General features: G+C 41.4%; 3 protein-coding genes across 3 annotated transcripts; 1 reads left to right on the forward strand and 2 right to left on the reverse strand.

Moving 5' to 3' along the window:
• The first annotated feature begins 11,095 nt into the window (after positions 1 to 11,095).
• Positions 11,096 to 12,655, forward strand: LOC128733435 (uncharacterized). The gene is made up of 3 exons (XM_053827016.1): positions 11,096 to 11,212; positions 11,567 to 11,809; positions 12,013 to 12,655. Exons 1-3 carry the CDS (start codon positions 11,206 to 11,208, stop codon positions 12,441 to 12,443), a joined length of 681 nt encoding a protein of 226 aa, XP_053682991.1. The 5' UTR covers positions 11,096 to 11,205; the 3' UTR covers positions 12,444 to 12,655.
• Positions 12,521 to 21,583, reverse strand: LOC128733434 (NFX1-type zinc finger-containing protein 1). The gene is made up of 6 exons (XM_053827015.1): positions 21,304 to 21,583; positions 20,638 to 21,242; positions 19,409 to 20,578; positions 18,694 to 19,344; positions 13,012 to 13,326; positions 12,521 to 12,945 (listed from the first exon to the last, which is right to left on the reverse strand). Exons 1-6 carry the CDS (start codon positions 21,470 to 21,472, stop codon positions 12,778 to 12,780), a joined length of 3,078 nt encoding a protein of 1,025 aa, XP_053682990.1. The 5' UTR covers positions 21,473 to 21,583; the 3' UTR covers positions 12,521 to 12,777.
• A 948-nt stretch (positions 21,584 to 22,531) lies between these two features.
• Positions 22,532 to 23,511, reverse strand: LOC128737548 (kxDL motif-containing protein CG10681). The gene is made up of 2 exons (XM_053832216.1): positions 23,277 to 23,511; positions 22,532 to 23,220 (listed from the first exon to the last, which is right to left on the reverse strand). Exons 1-2 carry the CDS (start codon positions 23,438 to 23,440, stop codon positions 22,650 to 22,652), a joined length of 735 nt encoding a protein of 244 aa, XP_053688191.1. The 5' UTR covers positions 23,441 to 23,511; the 3' UTR covers positions 22,532 to 22,649.
• Positions 23,512 to 24,282: the final 771 nt, after the last annotated feature.

Genomic DNA, 24,282 nt, shown 5'->3' on the forward strand with positions numbered 1-24,282 from the left:
GCCGGACCGGCGGACATGGACACATAAGTACGTAAGTACATAAGTAACACCCCAAAAATTTCAAGTAATTGTAAAAACACGGTTTTGGCTAGGTGTCTCATGAATAACTCAATCATTTTCCAGCCAATTTTACGTTTTTTATACGTTTATACACTCAAGTACTTTTTTTTACACGGTTTAGTTTTTTGAGTATTAAGAACGGGGTAACTTAGAGACCATTCATTTATTTCTCAATACATTTGGGAGTAGCTCGACATTCCTCACGTAGATTGTAAATAGTTCCTTAGCTGCACCGTTTTCGAGTAATCGAAAAAAACAAACCGTGTAAAAAAAGACTTGAGTGTAAAAAGCTTATAGAACAAGCTTTCTGGATATATACACATTCACGATGGTTTTACATAAATTAGACGAGATTTTTTCAATTAAATATAAAATTTAACTAAAAAAATGAAATTTTTCTCTCTTTACGGGTCTGACTGACCTTAAAAATGACCCACATTCCTCAGCTCAACACCACTTGTTTTGTATTCAATGCTAAGCCTTTGTTCAAAATTTTAACCAAATCGGTCAACCTTTGTGAATTAGAGAACATATTTAAGAGTTGTAGAATTTTTTGCTTTTCATATATCATCCGCCTAATCTTACAACTGAGCATGTTGCTTACGATTTCTATCTAGATATCTAGTTGTAAGATTGAGTGGGTAGTATTAGAAAGAATATACAGTGTCTTTAAATCCGCCTTTTGATCCGAGGGTCCTAGGGCCGAGTCTCATATACCATTCGACTCAACTCGGCAATCTGACAACGGTTCTAGGTCCATACGCCTGTAAACCCAAAACCACATGACATGACACGTGACATGGGTAAATTCAATGTGTTTGTATTAAAATATATTCAACAATTTTGTCGACAACCGGAAAATGATTCTAGTTGACCGTTAAAAGTTAAACTCTGTGGCAAAAAAATGAGACCTTGTCGAAATTCATAAATTAATTAAAGCTTTGGATGGCCAATTGCATATTTTCTTACAGCACCTTGTTCATTTCATTCTCCAAAAGTGAGTTTTTTTTGTAAATATTGACACAATTTTCTTTTTACCATACCTACGATTTGAAGTGCCACCAGAAATTTTGATTTACGCTTTCAAGCTTGAAATTTCATAGCCAGTTGTGAAGCACAGGAAAATTTACGGGGCTGGTTGTACGATCCTCGTCATCGTTGTCAGCAGCTAAGAGGCGGGGTGGTTCGTGCTGTTTCAAACTCCATTCAATTCGATCTTCCCACCCAGTAAGCTTCGAGGTACGATGCTGGTCTAACAAGCCAGTCGTCGTATGTTAGAGCCAGTAGGATACTTGCACTAGCCCCGTAACTGTTACCCCGTAACACTAATAGCCGGCTTCTATGTCTGTCGATAAAGAAGGGTCAAGTCTTAGAAAGACGTTAAAGACCAAGGTTTTTTTCAATACGATCTTGGGTTACTCGTCGCCCATTTCCCAGGCGTTTCCGAAGTAGCAGTTTTTTATTTAAAAAAATGTGGTGTTAGACCTTGACGAGCCATCGCGCACGTTGAGATCCTCTGTTCTGGGTGCCGGTGGAGTTGTTTCATAGAACCACTCTCCTTACGACGTGTCCGGTTAACCGTATTTTACTGACTTTCGCCAAATGTACGTTAGTAATCTCCCCAAGCAGTTTCTGTTACCTGATTCACGCACCAATACTACTCTGCACTTTCATTCAGTCAGCATTTTTATATGTATAACTAGCTGACCCGACAAACTTCGTATTGCCACAAATTAAACTGTGTTGTACATAAATCGTGAGTCTCGGATGACCTTTGTCACAATCTCGAGTTTTGAAAGTTTCTGGGGAGTTCATGGGTGTTTTCATATAAAAATTTTCCTCACAGTAAAGTAGAATAAACAACTCCCCCCATAGCTTAGCCTGATAAAACAAAGCGGATAGCATTTGAATATTCGCCAGCATTACAAACCATTTCGCCGAATATCATTTTGCGGAACACCAATTCTCGGTTGACCATAACGCGGAATATAGAGTTTCGCAGAATACCATTTCGCGAAAAACCTTACACGGGAAGTACCATTTCACGGAAAATCTTTTCGTAGAAAGTACCATTTCGCACGGATGACCCAAGTGAAGGAAAGTAATAGAGGGCAGTAGATCTAGGAAAATAAATAAACCTAGATAGAGGTGATCTCCACGGGGGGCTGCCACGCCGCAGTGGCCGGTGCTTCCGACGACAGGTCGCCAGCAACACTCGCGGCCGGTGGCCATCTCGCGCTGAATCATCTAATGTTACTATTGATAGTTTTTGGTCTTGTTATTGACTTATGTTTTATGAAAGAGTCTAAAATTTCTCGAGTTCGATTAGTTTTTGAGTTACGCAAAAATTCCTGTTTTATTTGTATGAGAGTCCTTATCCCCCTACAACAGGGGTGAAGGGTCTCAAACCATCATAAAAAATGGGAGCCCCACCCTCTTAGTGGGGGAAGGGGTCTCTAACCATCATATGAACCTTCCCTGGCCCCAAAAACCTCTACATGCAAATTTTCATGCCGATTGGTTCAGTAGTTTTCGATTCTATAAGGAACATCCCGACAGACAGACAGAAATCCATTTTTATAGGTATAGATAGATGATTAGATTGCAAATAAGAGTTACGTGCTGATATGTATCCAACAAAATCGTAATCGACGCGCAAAAGCCCGCCACGAGCATTGTCAAATCCATAAAAACTATTGGTCTACTAAGCGGTTTGTACATTGTCTGGTTAGTACGGCGGCTTATGCCTCTTAATCTTAGCGTTTTGCGAAGGGCATAGTAGGTTCGATGTACTGCTTGAATATGCCGCTGGATCTCCTTATTTGTGTTGTTGTTCACGGCTACCAGCGATCCCACACTGCTCCTAGCCTCCGCTTGCGGTTTAGCGCAAATGGTCTCCGCCATTGCAATGTTTTAGGCCTCAAACATCAAAGTCCCTTGCGTAGCTTAAAACTCTGCTACCTTTACTGAAAATGAAACCTTATTTTTTTTATTTATTCAGCCGAGAGCCGGGGTGACTCTTGCCGTATCAAGAATTCCTCTCCATTGTACTCGGTCCTGGGCTACTCGTCGCCAATAGGTTGCGCGTCTCGACACACGCAAGTCGGCTCCAACCTGGTCGAGCCGTCTAGCACGTTGAGCCCCTCTATTTCTGGTGCCGGTGGGGTTCTTGAAGAGAACGGATTTCACTACACAGTCGTCCGGCATCCTTGCGACGTGGCCGGCCCACCGTAGTCTCCCAACTTTCGCCAGGTGTACGATGGGAATCTCTCCGAGCAGTGCCTGTAGCTCGTGGTTCATACGTCTCCGCCACTCTCCGCTTTCCGTCTGTACTCCGCCAAAAATAGTCCGCAACAGCTTTCGTTCGAAAACGGCAAGTGCACGTATGTCTTCCGTAACTAAAGTTACTGTCTCAAGTCCGTAGAGGACTACCGGTCTGATTAGCGTTTTGTTCATCGTTAGCTTTGTGCGGCGGTGTATGCTCCTTGATCAAAACGTCTTGCGAAGGGAAAAGTAGGCTTGATTGCCAGCTTGAATGCGTCGTTGGATCTCCTTACTCGTATTATTGTCGGCGGTGACCAGAGATCCCAAATATACGAACACATCAACCACTTCCAGTTCATCACCGTCAATAGTCACTGTCCGTGGGAGGCAAACCTTACTATCGCGGGAGCCTCTTCCTACCATATATTTGGTTTTCAACGCATTAATTTGCAACCCTATCCTCCTAGCCTCCGTTTTTAGTCTGGCGTAGATTACCTCCGCCGTCCCACGGTTTCTAGTAATGATGTCGAGGTCGTCTGCAAAGGCTAGGATTTGGCTACTCTTACTGAAGATCGTTCCCCTCGTTTCAATGCCCGCTCGCTGGATCACACCTTCAATAGCGATATTGAATAACATACAGGACAGTCCATCCCCTTGCCGTAACCCTCTGCGCGATTCGAAAGGGCTTGAGAGTGTCCCCGAAACGCGCACGTAGCACATCACTCGTTGCAGAGTAGCTTTGATCAGCCGCGTCAATTTGTTCGGAAAACCGTACTCGTGCATTATCTGCCATAGCTGTTCGCGATCAACGGTATCGTATGCTGCTCTGAAATCCACGAAAATATGATGCGTGGGCACGTTGTACTCTCGACATTTCTGAAGGATTTGTCGGAGAGTAAAAATTTGATCCGTAGTAGCACGGGCCCCCATAAAGCCCACCTGATACTGCCCTACGAATTCTCTTGCTATTGGGGATGGACGACGCAACAAAATCTGGGAGAGCACCTTGTAGGCGGCGTCGACCAGCGTAATGCCGCGGTAGTTACAGCAGTCTAGCCGGTCACCCTTTTTGTAGATGGGACAGACTACGCCTTCCATCTACTCCTCCGGTAGTTTCTCTTTTTCCTAAATCCTTGAAATTAGCCAGTGAAGTGCCGTTACTAGCGGTTCTTGGCCATTTTTGAAGAGTTCTGCCGGGAGTCGATCCTTCCCGGCGGCTCTATTATTCTTCAGCAGACCGATTTCTCGTCGGATCTCTTCGAGATCGGGAGCCGGTACGCTGTTGTCGTTTGTAGATACTCCGAGTTTAACTTCCATTGCGTCTCCTGCTGCTATATCGCCGTTGAGGTGTTCATCGAAGAACTGCTTCCACTTGTCGACCACCTGGCGCTCGTTTGTGATAAGATCCCCTCCCTCGTCCTTACACATATCAGGATTTGGTGTGTGGGCCTTGCGAGTTTGGTTTACCTTCTCGTAAAACTTGCGGGTATCATTAGCCCGGAATAGTTGTTCAAGCTCCTCACGATCTCTGTCCTCCTTCTGGCGCTTTTTCCTTCTCAGGATCGTGGTCAACTCATTCCTCGCTCGTCGATACTTGGCCAAATTCTCTTTCGTGGATATGCTCAGATAGTTTTCCCAAGCTCTTTTTTTCCTCTCTATCGCTTCTTGGCATTCCCCGTCAAACCAATCATTTCGTGCACTCGAGGTTTCCACACCTAACACCGCGGTTGCGGCCTCGTTGACGGCTGAGCGTATCCTACTCCATCCGTTTTCGAGGATCGAAGCATCTAGCTCCACAGAAGAAGGTAGAGCTTCATCCAGTACGCGCGCGTAGTTTTCGGCAGTTCGCGGGTTGTCTAGTTGCCGAATGTTTAGCCGAGGAGGGCGACTTTGTCGCGAGGTATAAACCGTCGATAGTTTTGAGCGCACATGTACTGCTACTAGGTAGTGGTCCGAGTCAATATCCGCACTCCGTAGGGAGCGTACGTTGGTGATGTTCGAGAAAAAACCGGCCCTCGATGAGAATATGGTCGATTTGGTTCGAGGTTCGTTGGTCAGGTGATCTCCAGGTGGCCTTGTGGATATCTTTGTGAGGAAAGAAGGTGACTTTTTTTTTCCATGTTGGGTATTTTTATCACTGCGACCATTTGTTTGATCTATTGTGATATATCCCCCATTTTACTATAGCTATGTTGTCAAGATGACACACCACTATTAGAAGCGACCGTCATTGTTTGACTAATAGCATTTGTCCAGTCCGGTGATACATTTCGGATAAAGTGCACAGCCCTCTGTCGAAGAACCTTAATCTTTTATTAAAAATTGCCGGACATCGGCATAACAGGTGTTCCGAGTCTTCCTTTTCTATGCCACAGAAGCGACATATATCATCTTGAAGTTTTCCCATTTGCTTCAGATGATAGCGGCTCGGACAATGTCCTGTTATAAGACCAGTATAAATGCTTAGATCTTTCTTCGAAAGCTCCAGTATTTTGCGAGTAATTGAAACGTTTGGAGAGATGAAACGTTTCGACTGCCTAGCATTGAAAGTGTTATTCCAATTTGATTCCACCTTCGTACATTCCCATGCCTTCAGCTCCATTTTTAAAACAGAAGCAGATAGGCCGCAAAAGGGCTCAGGTCCTATAAATTGATGAGAAGATCCGAATCTTGCAAGCGCATCAGCCCTTTCATTTCCATCAATTCCACAGTGACCTGGGACCCAATATAAGTTGACTTGGTTACGGCAAGATAATTTTTGGAGTGATTGAATACATTCCCAGACGTGTTTTGATGAGCATGTCGCCGACTTTAAAGCATTTAGAGCTGCTTGACTATCGGACATGATGCATATATTTGAATGTCTATAGTTTCTGCGCAAGCACACAGTAGAACACTCTAGAATTGCTTGAATTTCAGCTTGGAACACAGTTGGCCATCTACCCATAGAAATTGACATGTCTATTCCTGGGCCAGTTACTCCTGCTCCCACTTGGTTGTCCATTTTTGAACCATCTGTGTAAAAAACCGTCGAGCCTTGGCGAAGATCGGGACCACCGTCTTCCCAGGAATCACGCCTAGGCTCAAATACACGAAAAATTCGGTCAAAGTTGTATTTTTTCGCCATCCAGTCTTCATTATTGATTACCAGAGGATTAATACTAATAGTCTTTAGAATACTGAGATGACCTGTAAGATCACCATCAAAGAGGTTCATAGATCTTTTGATCCTCAGAGCACTCTTTTCAGCTTCTAATTGTATGAACTGATGCAGTGGAAGCATATAAAGTAAAGCATCCAATGCCTTCGACGGTGTACTTCTCATTGCACCTGTTATTGAGAGAGTGGCTAGCCTTTGAAGTCTTTCTAACTTTTTCTGAGAAGCTTTCTCTTTTGTTTTTGGCCACCAGACCAACGAGGCATAGGTAATCCTGGGTTTCACAATAGCCGAATAGATCCACTGGATCATCTTCGGTTTCAGTCCCCATTGCTTACCAAAAGTTCTTTTACATATCCATAGAGCATTTGTAGCTTTGTTTACAGCTTGCTCTAGATGTGTATTCCAATTGAGTTGTCTGTCAAGAAATACTCCAAGGTATTTGACAGTGTCTGAAAGTTTCAAGAGTGTTCCTTTCAAACTTATGTTACTCAATGTAACTTTTTTTCTTCTCGTAAATGGTATGATAGTAGTTTTATTGGCATTAATGTTGAGGCCCTGCCTATCGCACCATGATGAAATAAAATTCAAAGCAATTTGCATCCGGTCAGCGATGATAGAGTCAAATTTCCCACGAACAATTACGACTATATCATCTGCGTAGCCAATTATTTCAAAGCCTAAGGCTGTCATCTGTTGAAGAAGATCATCAACTATTAAAGACCACAATAGAGGTGATATTACACCTCCATGTGGGCACCCTTTCATTGCTCTAACGCTAATGGATGTACTTCCAAGTTTTGCTGATATATCTCGTTTTGATAACATTTCGCCAATCCAGTGGATAACGGATACATCGAAACCACGTTTCATCATAGCCGCAATCATTGAACTATGGGATGAGTTATCAAATGCGCCTTCTATATCTAGGAAGGCTGCTAGTGATATTTCTTTCGCTTCAAAAGACTTTTCTAGTTTCCTTACAACCGTATGTAATGCTGTTACTGAAGATTTACCTTCTAGATATGCAAATTGATATTTGCTCAGAGGGTTTTTAACTAAATATGATGATTTTATATGCTCATCAAGTATTTTTTCCATTATTTTCAGCAGAACAGACGAAAGGCTTATCGGCCTGAAGGACTTTGGTGAAGTCTTGTCCTTTTTATTGGCCTTCGGGATAAAAGTGACCCGCACTTGTCGCCATGCTGCTGGAATATGGCCTAGTATCAGGCTGGACTGATAAAGGTTTGTCAGAGTAGGTGTTAAAAACGCCTTGCCCTTCTGTAGTAGTACAGGAAAGATTCCATCCCTACCCGGTGATTTGAAGGGTTCAAAGGAGTCAATTGCCCATTCCACTTTGCTTCTCGTAAAAATTTTTTTGGCCAAAGTGCATGCATCATTCCTGTTTCTGTCTAGCCCAGTTATTTCATTCACTATTTCATGAATGTCTGTCCTGGTTTCAAGAGTTACAGTTCTCAATGCCGGTGTACTTTGGTCTTCGTATGAGTTAATGACTGAGCATGGAAAATGTGCTTTCATCATTAGCTCTAATGTTTCTTTAGTAGATTTAGTAAAAGAGCCATCCTCTTTTTTCAAGGTACCTAACCCATTTGAATGATCTTTAGCGAGGATTTTCTGCAATCTTGCTGTTGCTGGAGTATTTTCAATGTTCTCACATGTATGCCTCCAGTGTATCCTCTTTGATCTCCTTATTTCTTTATTATAGGCAGTGAGGGTTTGCTTATATGCTTCCCACTGTTGTGTCCGTTTGGCCTGGTTGAACAGTTTCCGGGTTTTCTTCCGAAATTTATCTAAGGTTTTGTTCCACCAAGGTACATCTCTATTAGTAGAGCGTTCCTTTGTAGAACAGCTTTTATGATACGCTTGTAGGATCAGGCTTGAAAGTTGCGTTGTGTTGTTTTCTAGCTCTTCATACGTTTTTGAGCAACCTTTCAAGCTATTGACTCCTACTTTGAGATTCAAATCATGAAAATGGCCAAGGTGACTTTATGGGGGCCCATGCCAGTACGGATCAAATATTCACACTCTGATAAATCATTCATAAAAGTCGAGAGTACAACGTGCTCACGCATCATATTTTCATGGATATCAAAGCCGCGTACTATACAATTAAACGCGAACAGCTATGACAGATAATGAACGAGAACGATTTACCGGACAAACTAACGCCAAAGTTTCTATCTTCTACTCTCTTAATAGTGGAATTTAATTTGGAAAAAGTTTTCTTTTCTTTTATTTCAGGCTTCGTATTCTACAAAGACGCTCCCAAAACTTCAGCCAGTCCAATCTGAGTTCTACAAATTTGTCTCTCTCCGGTCTAGACTAACGTAATTTACAAGATACACTTTGTATGTAGGGTTTAACGGTTTATTTTCTTTTAATCTCCCCGAAATTATCGAGCTGATCCCGTAGAAAACAATTTCTTTTCTGTTTCATCATCAATCGTGTATTTTCTTGAAAAGTGACAAAGTACATATTTTCTGGGTAAATTCATGATTTATTATGTAACTGAAAATTAGATAAGAAGTACACGAATTGTATTGATTTGGACATACTGTTATACACAATTACACATACACAATAGGGCGGTTTCGAATTAGTTTGATTAAAAGTTATGCAACACAAAGCTTTGATAAAATAAATGTGAGACCGGATATTTTTCCATGTTGATGTTTTTTTGTTCCAACCTGATAATCCCACAATGACTGATAAGCTTAGGCGGGAACATAAAACCTTTCTCTATCGCAAACATGCAACGAAAATAAAAGAATGCATCACGTGTTGAACGATAAAAGACGTTTTGCAATAAGCTGTACCATGTACTTACCCTGTACTAGCATGTAGTATTGATTTTATGCAATATGAGTCTTTCGACACACAAATTATCTTATCTAATCGAATGCGTAGCAACAATAATAACGCGACCGGGACCGAAGATTTACTGATATTGCAGAAAAAAGTTGATTTTGTACATGTAATGGGTACTGTTCGCAGGCTTGCAATCTATACAGTCACTCTCACTTCCACGTCACCTCACAGATTTTTAAATTTTCAAATTAATCATTGAAATTCAATGATTGAACATTATTGGTATTTTTGATTTCTAGATTTCACTTACCAAGTTAATCAGAAACTTATTATTTTCCGAATGCGTTAAGTGCGTTTAACTGTTTTTTTAGAAACATATAGTACGCTACATATGGATGGATGCTACAATGTTGCTTCTGTCGCCACTTGAACATTTATGATATGTTGTCATAGTTAATTGGAAACATCGGGTAACATTAGGCCGTATGAATAAAACAGTTTGCTTTGCTTTTCCTATGTAAATCTTATGGGAGCAATTTGCTCTAACTCGTTTATTCATACGACCTATTAAGGAACAAGTTGCGTGCCACATGTTGTCAATCCAAACGCACTTTTATGTGTAAAAAGTCAAAGCAGCCATGTGAAGTAACTATGGGTTTGTAGTGCTGTCAATGCGCTTATTAATCAACCCAAAATACATTTTGATGAATATGTTTAATACCTAACTTTTTAGGTTATAAATTATTTTACTGTTATTTACTTTAGGGTAACTTAAGGTAACAAACGCATTATTGATAGACGCGTCAAAAAATTTAAAAGAATTGTTTGCAATAAAATAATTGTATTTTAATTGAATTTTAAGATATTTACTATATATTAAAAGGATTTTTATAGGTAGTAATGGTACTGTAACAGTGCAGTACACTACAAAATTGTATCGAAAGGAAAAGAAAATTATCTTCAAAAAGGTTGATGGAATCAGTTTACACGATATTGTCTTATCTTTTCGAGTGGAATTAAGACGATAAACCTTATTTGTTAACAACTAAGCACCAGCTCAAAACAGCTTTAATTCATCTTTCACAGAAAGAATGATTTGTCATATGCATCGGAATGAAATTTTTTAAAACAATAGTAGAAGTGGCAGTCAAAAAGAAGACACATTAATGCAGTTATTCACTTTATCCTTTAAGATATCGGCGAAAATTCATAGGAATTTTTACGAACTTCATAAAATAGTAATTCACATTGCAGATTTTTCATTTTTTTTTGTAACCCTAAAAGCTTTAAATAAGTTACTCTTCTAGTTATTTTTTCTATATCATCAAATAGAAATTTTTAATAGGGTGGTTCACCTATTCTAATTTTGGTTAAAACATTGTCACATAAATTATGCTTAACACATTGTTCAAAATTCTCCGAAACCAAGATATATTGGCACTTCTGGTTTGAAAATTGAAAGAAAAAAATCCTTATAAAAATATAAAAACAATGCTGCTTATTATAAAGTAAGACTACTAAATTTTAGCAATAGTTATTTCCGACTAGTAAAAAGAGTGAAAAATTTGGTTCACTAAGAGTAGCATTTTTGAAATAGATCAAGCTATGATAAACTGATAAGACCAAAATGCACAAGTCCAAGAATACAACTGCGATAACTTATCTACATTTACATAGATATCACATTGACTATGGGCAGGTGCAGGCAACGAGAAAAAATAACAAGAGAAAAAGTTGCTAATTATTTAACATATGTGTATGCCAGACTTTAGTAGAAACTGCGACACAACCATTCGGCAGTAGCTGAACTCACTTCAAACCGGCAATATCGGAAGTGTAAAGTGACTTGTTAGTGTAATTATTTTGTAACAAAAAACTGCACCAAATTCATCATGACCGGTAAGTAGTTTTGCTTGATTAACAACTATTTTAAAAATTTCCGTAAAGTTTTTTATGGAATACCGGAGTGATCCTCTCAAAATAAGATACCTATTCGGAAAACTAGGAAAACCGTAAAAACAATATTATAAAGCAAAATTTTCAATAAAAAATTTTACTCGCTTGATTCGGGAGACTTTACAAAAATGGATAAAAATGCGCCATTGGTGACGCATCGCAAACCACAAAGGATGTATTCAAACGATAGCTTTACTGAAATACGAATCCACGTTTACGTCGTGCGGTAAAGAATACATCCTAAAACAAGAAAATGTCTTGGACTATAACTCAGCCCCGTCTAATTGTTCACACCAGGCCCACCGCCGCCAATCGGTTTCATCCACGACTATCTCCGATCTGATCAGCCAACGGGCTACGAACTGTCGTATGGGTTTCCCATGCCACCACCACCGACAGCACAATCTCAACCGGATGACAGTGATTCAGATAAAACACCAACAGCGCTGTCATCAACATCAAGTTCGTCCGGAGATGATTACGAGCTAGATCGTTCAAGTGCGACCGTAGAGAAAAATCCTTTTTTTGGCGGCTTAGTCGGTAAAAAATTAAGAGCATTTTATTCGGCGTACCCCTAAAAATACTTTACCAACCTGTGTGACTAACATTTCACCCTCATGTTAACCAAAGGGTTTTTTTCTACGACCGGATTCAAATTGCCCTTCCATTTAAACTATTCCTTTGTTTGTTTAAAAAACCCTTTATACGAAAATTATTTTCATTATATATTTACATACTTACAGGAGGTTGTTGGCAACACTGCACCATCGATGGACCATTCCCGACGAACATGGTTCGGGCGGGTATTGATGCCGACGGTGCAGTTATCTTTGCAGGACGTGCCTTCCACGAGGGTGAGATGATCCCAGCTAAGGTGATTCCGTCGAAAAATGTTGCCTTCATCTGCTACGGTGGCGAGGAGATTCTAAAGGAAGACTTCGAAGTGCTTCGATCGGGCGATTTTGTGTGGGAGTTCGCTTCCAACGGGGTGGTACCGGAGAATGCAGTTAAAATTGGCGCTACCGTGGACGGTGAGCCGCTCTATATGGGACGGGCACTGCATTGTGGTACCCAGACGCCAGGAAAGGTTCACTCCTCACACGGGTGCCTCTATATCCCGTTCGATGGAGCCGAGGTCAGCACGGCTGAGTACGAGGTTCTCTGTCTCAAGTAAGGAACTGTTCGAAGCTAGTAAACCTGGTTGGCTATGAGGAACAACGGCTTGGTTTTTGAATGAATTAATTTATGGGTATGAGATTATATAAAGTATGCGTGTTATTCTCTTTCAAAGAGAAAGAAATAATTACAATTCCTCCATGTGCATAAAAGCTGCTATAAATAAATTACAAAATATTTCAACCTGTCCGTAAATCTGTACTTTTTTGATTTTATAAATATGACAATCTTCTTAGAATGCTTTAAAATCTGTGTAGTTGTTCTCGTACGAATTTATTACCTAAAAGCAAAATAGGTACCAATCCTACCGCAAAATCCGATTTCAGTCTAATCTAATGAAAAACGCCTTCCTCCTCATGGTTGCAGGTGCAGACTGACCGATGTGGATAGATTATCCCATGGCAAAAACTTTCGCATTGGTGGCCACATACCTTCATGCAGCGGCACATTTCCTGGCAACCGCCAAAGCTATATTTAGCAAAATCCTCGGGTTGTTCAACCTAGGCAATCAAAATAATTTCAAGAAACAAATGCTCGAAATCAGTTCCATTCAACATGTAACTAACCTGCATAATACTCTGATGCTGTTCGCACATCAGCTCCAGTGCGGGACCGATTGCCGAGTGTGCCTCCAGCTGACGTTTAATAGATTCCCAAGTTTTGCTAGCCGTGGCCAAAAGATTCATATTTCCTACGACGTACAGACCCTCCTGGGCACGGGACAGTGCAACACATATCCGATTTCGGAAGGCAAGGAAACCTATCGATCCAGTCTCGTTACTGCGAACCAACGTGAGCAGAACGATTTTGGCCTCCTCGCCCTGATAGTTGTCCACAACGGTAATCCGAATGCCATGCAGCTTTTCGTGGCTTTTGCGCTCCTATTGATACGGAGAACCATATTTGTAATAATTAAGGGCAGGGAGTGTTAGTTGCTTATTTTTATGAAACTGTCATCATTTTTATTGTCGATTTTCACTGAATGGCATTAGGTTGATCAACGCTAAGGTACTCTCCCAGATCTTGCAACGTCATCCATCCCCAATCGTATGAGAATACGTACCAGCATGGGGCCCATGCTACTAGGAATCAAGTTTTCACACTCCGAAAAATCCTGCAGAAATGTCGGGAGTAGAGCGAATTTCAGGACAGCATAGCATACAGTTGAGCGTGAACTAATGCTATAGTAGATAATGCACGAGGACGGTTTTCCAGACAAAATGACGTGGCTGATCTAACTACCCTCGATTTAACATCGCTGTTGAAGGTGTGTTCCGGCGAGCGGGTATCGAAACGAGAGGAACAATCTTCAGCAAAATTGGCCGACGCCTAGGCTTCGCACATGACTTCGACATCTTTACTAGAAACTTTGGGATGACTGAGGCAATCTACGCCAGACTGAGAACAGAGGCAGGAGGATTGGGTTACAAATCAATGCGCCGAAAATCCAAGTATATGGTAGGAAGAGGATCCAGAGAAACGGTCGTTTCCCACGTACAGTGACTATTGACGGCGATGAACGTAGTAGTAATTGCTAGATTTGGGACGCCGACAATAATGTAAGTGAGGAGACCGGTAGTCCTTTTGGACTTGAGACAGTAATTTTGCTAACAGAAGCCATGCGTGCACTTATTACCGTATTTGAACGAAGAGTGTTGCGTACTATTTTTGGCGGAGAACAAGCGTATAGCGGAGAGTAGCGTACGCGTTCGAATCACAAGTTGCGGGCACTACTTACTTGGAGAGATTACCATCGTACACCTGGCGAAAGTTGGGAGACTATGGTGGGCCGACCACGTCGCAAGGATGCCGGACAACCGTGCAGTGAAATCGGGTCTTTTCAAGAATCCCACCGGCACCAGGAATAGAGGGGCCCAACGTGCTAGATGGCTCGATTAGATTGAAGCCGAGTTGCGTGTGACGAGACGCGCAACGAATTGGCGACGAGCAGCCCAGGACCGAGTACAGTAAAGGGGAATTCTTAATACATACCGTAAAAGCCGCCACGGCTCTTTGCTGGTAGAAGTAAAGTAAGTAAAATGCCAAATTCCAAAGCTTTTCTTTCGTTCTAAATATTTATAGGTGCAAAAAGCGGAACTTTTCAGTGAAAATCCATTGTTTTGCTTCATTTAGTCACCAAAAATCAAAGAAAAGGAAGTGTTGGAGGCCGGGCAAAATATTCTGCTAACCAAACGTACTCCATTTATAAGATCTTACAACGATATGGTAGTTAATACTTGTTGTGAAATGACAGCAATCAACCATTCATTGCCATCAGAAGGATACCCCATAATACGGTCTATAAATATTCTTTTGCACTGTGCGGCTAATCTTTTTGTTCCAATCGAATCGCTATCAAGAACCATTTTACTGGACTTTCAACCGGCATTTTTATGACATGGCCAGCCAGGCGTTGTCTTTCAATTTTATGGTGTAAATAATAGATGATTCTCAAAGTAACTTGTACTGTTCATGGTTCGTTCGCCTTTCATACGAAAACACCAAGGTTCATGGTCAAAGTCTTGTGCTCTCGAATCTTCTGCGGACTACCGATCTGAGCAGTATCCAGTGAATGATCAACTTCGTGGAACAACGAATCAGTTCGACCAAAGGGTCTTTCAGAGTTCAAAAGTAGGTACAATTTCATACCATTATGAGTCTTTCTATTTCTCTGTTCGGCAGTCGGCAGAGAGAGCAAATAGAGAAACTCGTCTATCTCTTTGCTTTCGTGACCGTCAATTCGAATTCGTGATGGGAGATATGTGCATTAATCGATCAGAAATCTTACTATGTATTGATTGATGTAGAGAATATACTTAAAATACAGCAAGTCACTATCGAAATAAGCATAAATATCAGGCACTGTTCAGAATTAACAAATCAAACAATTAGATGTAAGCACGCTTAGGCTTCCCAGGTCCGATACGACAATCTTATACACGTACTTTGGTTTTAGAAAGGTATCTTGACTGATGACCGTGCGGTGAACAGCTGAATGGCGTGCAAGAGGAGAAAGAGACGATGTAGCATGTAGCGATATAGCATGTAGCATGTAGCATTGATGTAGCAAGTAACAAAGATGTGCCACCTGCATCGATAAGGAAAGTTAAAGAAGCCATCGAGCGGCTGAAGAACAACAAAGCAGCGGGAAAGGATGGCACACAAGCGGAACTTATTAAAATGGGCCCGGACTAGTTGGCCGGCTGTCTGCATCAACTGATTGTCAAGATTTGGGATACGGAACGACTGCCGGAGGAGTGGAAAGACGGGGTTATTTGCCCTATCTATAAGAAAGGGGATAAGCTGAATTGTGAGAACTACCGAGCGATCACTATCCTGAATGCCGCCTACAAAGTGCTGTCCCAAGTCATTTCCATCGACTATCGCCAATAGCCAATAGATTTGTGGGAAGTTATCAGGCTGGCTTCAAGAAGGGTCGTAACCGCTAAGTAACCACTTAGTTGGTTTCGAGGTACGATGCTGGTCTAACAAGCCAGTCGTTGTATGTTCGAATCTCGACTGGGCGGTGCTGCTAGATAGTCAGTAGCATTGTTGCACAAACCCCGTAACCGTCCTGTATTCCAATAACAGGCTGTGAAGTCTGTCGATAAAGAAGGGTCAAATCTTAAAAAGACGTTTAACCCCAATGCTTTACTCGTGGAGGGTCGGTCTACAGCGGAGCAAATCTTCACCCTACGGTAGATCCTCCAGAAGTGTCGCGAATTCCGAGTCACCACGCATCACCTGTTCATTGATTTCAAAGCCGCATATGATAGTGTAAACGGACAAGAGCTATGGAAAATTTTGGACGAAAACGGCTTTCCGGGTAAGCTTACTATCACTTATCATGGCTACGATTGATGGCATTCAGTGCTGTGTAAGAATCTCGGGTGCATTGTCGAATGCATCCGGATCTCGCCGGGGAATTCGAAAAGGAGATGACCTTTTCTACCTGCTATTCAACATTGCGCTTGAGTGTGTTATAAGACGAGCGGCGATCGAAATACGGGGCACGATTTTCAATAAATTCAGTCAATGGATGCTGTCGGTAGATAAATACGTATCAGTAGATAAATACGTCTAAAACGAAGTATATACTGACGGGTGGGACCAACCCCGACAGGACCCGCTTGGGCAGTTCCGAGGTAATCGACGGGGATGAGTTTGAGATAGTCGATAAGTTCGTATATCTTGACTTACAGGCAACAGAGGGCAATAATACCAGCCGTGAGATTAAAATGCGTATTATGAGGAGAAGTCGGTCCTACTACGGACTCCACAAACACTTGGGGTCGCACAATCTGAACCGCCGTACAAAGTGTACAAAACACTAATTAGATCGGTTGTTCTCTACGGGCATGAAACTTGGACACTGCTTGAAGAGGACCTACGTGCACTCGGAGTTTTTGAACGGCGGGTGCTAAGAACCATCTTTGGCGGAGTGCAAGAGACCGGTGTATGGAGGCAAAGAACCCAGTATTTAGAAGGTGGTTAAAGCTGGACGGATGCGTTGGACAGGACATGTTGCTAGAAGGTCTGGCAACTATCCTGCAAAAATGGTTTTCGCATCGCATCCAGTAGGAACAAGACGAAGATGGGCACAACGAGCTAGGTAACAAGACCAGGTGGAGCGCGATCTGGCGAGCACTGGGTGCCCGCGGAACTGGAGACCAGCTGTCATGGACCGAATTAGATGGAGGAATTATGCTACGCAGGTCTTGTCGTAAGACGTAAGCCCAATCAGTTTGATGGTCAGTTTGAATGTGTGATGGAAAAATGCGAAATAAGAACACATCGATTGCTGCGCATGCAGTTTGATATCATCACGGATATTTGCCAACTTCTAATTTATTTTGGATATTAGTCAAATTTGTTTCACGTCGTATGCCTCCGGAAATGCATTTTTTTACGATCGGCTTTCGTGGGGACGTTTTTTGGGGTGTATACTATCATGTAATATTATGACCTGTTTTGGAAAAAATGGCATATTAGCCAATTTTTCATATATGGGTAGTACGCGCTTTCACTCGAAGCTGTGGTGCCGGAAGAGGACGAGCTGGACGAAGACCCTCCCGAGGATTGTTGGAACCCCATCATAACAACCATTAGTAGTGTAGGCGAGAGCTCCTTTGAGCACGTGGTACAGAATCAGCGAAACGACTGGTCACCCGCCAATGCCGCTTGGACAGTAGGGTAACGATCGACGGCGATGAGTTTGAGGTAGACGACGAATCTGTATACCTTGGCTAACTGGTAACCGTGGACAATGACACCAGTCGTGTAATTCGTAAGCATATTATCAACAGAAGCTTACAATGGACTTCACAAGCAATTGCGATCGAACAGACTGATGCCCGTACAAAGTTTACCCTGTACAAAACGATCATTATACTGGCTGTCTGCGGGCCCGAAAAGTGGACAAGGCAAAACGTGCTGGAGGAGTACCTGCGAATGTTCTGACCTTTCGTAAGATTAGTGCTGAGAACGATATGCGAAGTATGGTTAACGAAGTGTGGTTAACGCTGGTCGGGTACGTTGGGCAGGGCATGTTGCAAGAATGTCGAACAACTACCCTGCAAAGATGATATTTGCTTTAAATCCGGTAGGAACAAGCACACCAGGAGCGCGGTGAACGAGATAGATAGACCAGTTGGAGCGAGATCTTGCGGAAAGTACACTGTGTCCAAGGAATTGGAGTAGCCCACAATCGAGTGAGTTAGAGAAGTTCTGTTCCTCAGGTTTTGTTTTGGGACGGCCTTTCGCTCTGTGAATAGTTCGGCGATATTGCCGAACCTTAGTAAACAGTATAGGAATAGGTATCCTTAACTGCCTGTAACCCTTAACTCCATCTTTCCAGACGTATGATGAGTAGAATCAAATGTATACTTTGTACGGATGTCTTCCAGCGACGATATCTAAGCCGATCTAATTACCACTGGTAGATATTATTCGAAGATATTGACGCCCTGCTCTCAAGAAACAACTGAATCTTTACGCTCCCGAACGAAAACTTCATACCAGGTATATTTCAAACCACAAACTGTGAATTATATGACAATGAAATTCAACGAAGTTCAACTTTGATATCAGACACTTTTCAAGGATGGCTCTCTCGTAGATAATTTATTTGTGATTCGACTAGGTGTATCTTCTGTTAACTCTATCTACTGCTGTATTTCATGAGAGACCAATTGGAGACCAATGAAAGTCCGACAAACATTAATAAATAAAAATTCAAGAATTCATACCTGCACCAGTTGCAGCATTTGCCCATTGTAAGGCGTCAAAATGACGATCTCGTTTGGACCGTACCCTTGGGCAACCAGGTATTCACACAAACCAAGCACGAACCGGCATTCGAAGCTGTTCTTTTTCGACTTCTCCTCATCACGCGCACCATCCTCGGGGATGTTATGTGTTAAAAAGAATAAATTTTTTCGCATCCCTCGCACTTGCGGTAAGTTTCGAACCTCTTCACTATCCGTAAGCTCACGATAGATGGTTGGTCTCAGTAGGTCGGCAATTTCCGGACGCATTCGGTGCTGTTCACTCAACAATGCCGCATTTACGTTATTTTTTATCATTCGTTCGAACAGCGATATATCCATCTGATATCGCTGAGATAGCGCGTACACACTCGTGGTTGGGCGTAGCTGAAAGTGATCGCCGATCAAGATGCAATGTTCGGTCGATGGCGTTAGCGAAGCTACGATGTGCGACTCCAGTACTTCAGCGGCTTCCTCAATCAGTACGATCGGACTTTTTAGCAACTGAAGCAATGTGTGATTGCGTGCGGCAAAAGTGGTCGTCATGCCGATCACACGAATATTTTTTACGAATTCGTAATTTGATAGTTGATTTAGCTCGTGAATGCGACGTGACGTTTGCTGGAGACGGTTCTGCAAGCCAAAAGTACTCAATTATGATTCGTAAGCGTAAAAGTCCCTACTAGGAACTACTCACCAGACAACGAACGACATCCTCGCTGCTCCCTTCTTTCTGCAGTTCTTCAAATTCCTCCATTAGCTTTAAATACTCTTGTTTGGTGTTGTAGTAGCAAGTCCTAAGCCGTTTATCAATAAGCACATCCTCGTTCAGCTGTTTCACGTTGTAGCTATCAAGCAGAGCATGTTTCGATTGACTGCCCATTCGAACTAAACTGTCGGTAAACCGTAGAATACCGCACAAAAATTGATCCAGTGCATGATTAGTCAAACAAATAAGCAAAATCTGATGTTCGGTATTGGACAGTAAAGCTTGAACAATCTCCTGACCGATGAATGTTTTCCCCGTTCCCGGCGGACCCTGAATTAGAGTAAATTTATGCGTAAGAGCTAGCTTGAACGCTTTGTACTGTGATGGGTTTAGTCCTATTGGAGTGCCGCTTTCCGGCCATTCGCTTGGCACTTTAATGTTATATTGTTGACCTTTGTGACTGAACAGCGCCTTTCTATCCCGCGCAATATAGTCTGGATATTGCTGTTGCGGCTGGCTATCAACAATATACGACTTAAGGGGAAAGTTTTCAACCCTCAGATTTTTCATCACATTGAAAACGTGATGGTATGGTTCGAAAAAGATTTCGCTTTCAACCATCAGAAGGTCTCGATTGAAGATGTTGCTCATATTTTCTGCCTTAATTATTTCAATACAAATGAACCCATTCGCAAGTTGTTCACTATCACGGTGACTAATAATTGCCACGATCAGGTCCTCGAAACGATGACTGCTGGTGAAGCAAACCATAGAGCCGTGCATTAGACGTTTCGAATTTTGAAAACTTTGTTTTTGATACCGTAACGATTTACCTCCCGGTAAACGCTCGTTTGGATCCAGATCTACTATCACAAGCTCTTCCTTTCCGGAGCGCCGATTGACGCTGGACGGCAGAAGTAGTTTCACACAGTAATGTACTCGTATACTATCACCACAGTACGGTTCTTCCAACGAAGGTGTTCGCTCCGAGTGGACGATAAATTCTTTTATACCTTCCCTGAGGGGAATCATGAAGTCTTCCTTTAGCAAGCTTAGATGTACTTCCAAATAGTGTTCAACGCTGGGAAATTTCCCGCTGGTAATATTTGGTTTCGGATCAGATCCAGGTCCTTTTAATTCCTTTAGATTGGGATAAATCTAAAAACACAGTCAATAATTAAGCAGAGGGACGTTTTAATCAGTCAAAAAATACGTACATTCAAATTTTTCCACGGGCTAGAAGCGCCAACCAGCGATCCTGTGTGTCTAAGTTCGTCCACCTTAACATTCGCTTTGGTCAACACCTGACTTAACTCGTCAACAAAGCTTGTCAGCCGTTTCTTCACCCCAACAAATTTTCGAATGTTTGCAAGCATCTTGCCAACCGCTCCAAGCATATCCAGCGTACTAACTCCCTGTAACTTTTGCTTTCCTTTCTTCTTTTTTACTTCCATCTGATTCGTGCTTCGCTTGAAAAATTTTATTTGATTGTCCCAGAAGTGTTCAGTTTTAGTTAGTATCGAGAAAAGCTCCTCATTAATCTCATTCAATGGCAGAGCGCCAATTTTATTCATGATTTTCATAGTCACTAAAAGCAGCTCGTCGCCTACGTTCCCCTGGGATACAGTTTTGATAAATTGTTCTTTCTGGCTGTAAATGTCCAGGAAAAGTTCCCGGCTGTCATTTTGCGACAGATTTAGCAACTTAGAGAATGGAATCTTTTGTACATATTTGTCGTTTTCTTCTTGTAAATTAAACTTGGTTTTGCTGGAGGTGCCGACATTGGCGGCGTTGAATGGGTCAAAATAATTACCGTCGATATCTGCGCGAAAGTAATGCCCTAATGTTGCAAATGGCAAGCGAATGTTTTGAACCATACTTACCTTCGTAGAATTGCTTCGGTTTAATATTAAGTGTTTCTAACAAAGAAGCCCCATTTTCAGTGGAGTCTTCCGATTGTTGGCCTGCTGAAGATTTCTGTACATTCACCACAAAATCATCAATATCTTTATTGAACCAATCGTCATCGTCTTCATCAGGCTTGGCACTCATTTCATGTAATCTATGGATTTATCTGTAATTTTTATCACTGTTAGAGCACAATTCCGCGGACAGCAAGCAACCAGGAACCAGATGATCTTTACAAGTGTAAAAAAACAATTTTTTGCGAACCGCTTCCAATTGGATTGCATATGTACAAAGCTCTAAACCAGGTTGCCAAACCGATTTTAAGAGTTTGTACTTCTCAGGGTTGTGTCAAATTCCCAAAGCAAAGCATAATGAGAATGCATAAAGAGCATAATGCACGTTCTTGTTTATGTTGACTGCATCGTGATGCATTTTGTATTTTGCAAACATTGTATAATTAAAACAACCAGTCCAAAACAACCCATCCACCTTAATTGGTCCATTAGCTTAAGTCGTGGACACGAGTTTGTTAACTTGATGTCTTGTCGAGATTTTGATATTTTTTTTTATTTTACACATTGTTTCTTCAATGTAGTATGGTGCATCCGTGCATCTGCCTCCTAGAAACAAACACGCAGCATTGTTTGTTTCAATCAATTGATCGCGGAAAGCAGCTGATGACCACTAATCTCATTGAAACATAACTCAGCAATTAAGATTGGTAATCGTGTGTTTATTATGCTTGAACCCGAGGCTCGCCCCCCCCCCCGTAGTATAATAGGTCAAAGAAAATCCAATATACATGAAGCAATTGAAAGCAACATCTAACTTTTATTTTGAGAGCAAAATCATGACGCATATAGCATATGTCCTCGTCCTTTCTCGTAAACCTTAATAAACTTAATTTTAATATTTTTTTGAAACGATGGTTCTACAATTGATGAAGGGACGGTAGGAGAAAGAAATGAAAATTTTTTTTTTTTTTTTTTTGGTGAAGGAGGGGGAAGAGCGGAAAGGAAGGGGGGGGGGGGGGGTATTGGTAGCTATGCTTGACAAGTAGTCATTTTGACTCCTACCTTTTGTCCAATGCTGGAAGGTGCATGAGTCTGAAGGTGCAATTGTAGAACCATCGTTTCAAAAAAATATTAATATATGTATGACCTCATTCCAAGGTCAAGACTAGAAATCTTGAGATTAGTCTAAACTTAATTTTACCTACGATAAATTACTTTACTAAAGAATTGTATCACATACATATATTAAATATATAACAAAAAACTATCTTGCAATACACTGAAGAGAAGAGCTAATTATATTCTCTTTAACCAGTATCCGAAGTACATTCCGAAGAATCATTCGAATTATCGGTAGAGCTACTGTTGGTCGACAGCAAAGAGCTCCTCTTAGGATCGATCGGTGTAGTTTTGCCGGACTTCCGATTTTCCGGGCTCTGTTCCATTTTCATGTAGCTGACGGTGGTCGCTTCTCCCTGGCTCGAAGAGGATTTTTTCTTTTCTTTCAAGGAGCTGGTATCCTTTTGCAACTGCTTCTTTGCATCATCCACAGCCCCTTTGACTGGAGTAGCGGTTTGTGATCGACCATTGCTGCACTCGTCAAGTGTTTCCGCCCGGCTAGCCGTATCAATTTCTTCTTCTTCATCAAAACTTACGGTTTTGTTTTTAGCATCAGCTTCGGCAAAAGCTTGAGGATACTGTGCTCCTAGTTTAGACTTTATGTTTCTGATCTTTTTAAAAATATAGTCCAGGTCCTTCTTCATGTCATTCAGCAATTTAGTATGCTTCTTAAAATCCTCAGCTGCAATTTTAAGTCGGCTCTGGCTAAGGGCATTGCAATTGAGAAGCATTTCATTAGTTTTTTCAAATCTTTGCAACCTGCAAAATACACAGCTTTAATGTAACCTACTTCAAATAAAATCGATAATCCGTACATTTGCTTCTGTGCTCTAATGACAATCTCGACATCAGTTTGGTTTACCAAGCCAGCTAAACCTTGAACAAAAACCTCAGAAGCTGTATAATTTTGAAAGCACTCTATGCTGAACTCACTCTCGGGTCTACCCGAGTGCATGCTGCTGCTCATTTCGGAATTCATCCTTTATTTTTCAAAGCTACACTTATTGTAGACAACTTTTAATCAAATTATCAAGAAGTTTTCAATATCGACGATTTTATCAATAATGCACAGGTGCGTTTTGCCGTTTTGTGGCTTTGCTTTCTGCTTTGTGCTTTTTGTGCACCGTTCAATGTATTCGATTGAAGCTGCGAAGGTAACTTATTGATTGCATAATCATCTCGACAAAAATCATTACATCTTCAATTATTGTGAAAACAAGGCAACTATACCCAAGACTAAACCAGAATACAATAGACGCAAAATTACAAAACATCGTAAGTTCATTTATTAATAGACGGATAGACCATTTCAAGAGCAACATTTCAAATAGGCCGAAGTCAAAACTGACAGTTTCGAGAAAATCGATGTTGAAACTTGAGCATCATTTTTTAACTCCTTATTTGATATAAACAGTGCTGCTTAGAATTGAATGTCACATTATGATGCAAAAACATAATAGTTTAATGTGTAATGCAACAACTAGCAGAAAAAACATTGATTTACTTTGTAATTTGCAAAAATATGCGTTTGGCCGTTTTCGGAGATCATTCGGTAATACGACTTTTTCATAAGGCTGATTTGATTATCGATTGTTGATGGGGCCTTTGACATGAGGCTTTTATTTACTGTCAGTGGTGATATGATTTTGGTGTTGGGCCGATTTTTAGACAGCGTTTCGCGTTTGGCCTTTTTTGCTGGCTAGAAAAGGTTAAAAATTCGTGACTGGGACACCGATCAGCTTTATTATTTCTACTAGAAAAGTTGGGGTTTAATTTTATCGGCAAATCTGCCACCGTTGAACAGGTTTGTGAAGCAGAACG

The sequence above is a fragment of the Sabethes cyaneus genome, chromosome 2 (genome assembly GCF_943734655.1).
Source record: "Sabethes cyaneus chromosome 2, idSabCyanKW18_F2, whole genome shotgun sequence".
Classification (NCBI taxonomy): Eukaryota; Metazoa; Arthropoda; class Insecta; order Diptera; family Culicidae; genus Sabethes; species Sabethes cyaneus.

Excerpts from the sequence above, each read along its gene's own strand:
- LOC128733435 (XM_053827016.1), top strand. Across the intron at positions 11,810-12,012 it reads TTTTTTTGGCGGCTTAGTCG|GAGGTTGTTGGCAACACTGC; the intron begins GTAAAAAATTAA and ends ACATACTTACAG.
- LOC128733434 (XM_053827015.1), bottom strand. The coding sequence starts at position 21,472 with ATGAGTGCCAAGCCTGATGAAGACGATGACGATTGGTTCAATAAAGAT. Across the intron at positions 21,243-21,303 it reads ACCGAAGCAATTCTACGAAG|ATATCGACGGTAATTATTTT; the intron begins GTAAGTATGGTT and ends ACTTTCGCGCAG. Across the intron at positions 19,345-19,408 it reads AGGATGTCGTTCGTTGTCTG|AACCGTCTCCAGCAAACGTC; the intron begins GTGAGTAGTTCC and ends TTTGGCTTGCAG.
- LOC128737548 (XM_053832216.1), bottom strand. The coding sequence starts at position 23,440 with ATGAATTCCGAAATGAGCAGCAGCATGCACTCGGGTAGACCCGAGAGT. Across the intron at positions 23,221-23,276 it reads ATTAGAGCACAGAAGCAAAT|GTTGCAAAGATTTGAAAAAA; the intron begins GTACGGATTATC and ends TGTATTTTGCAG.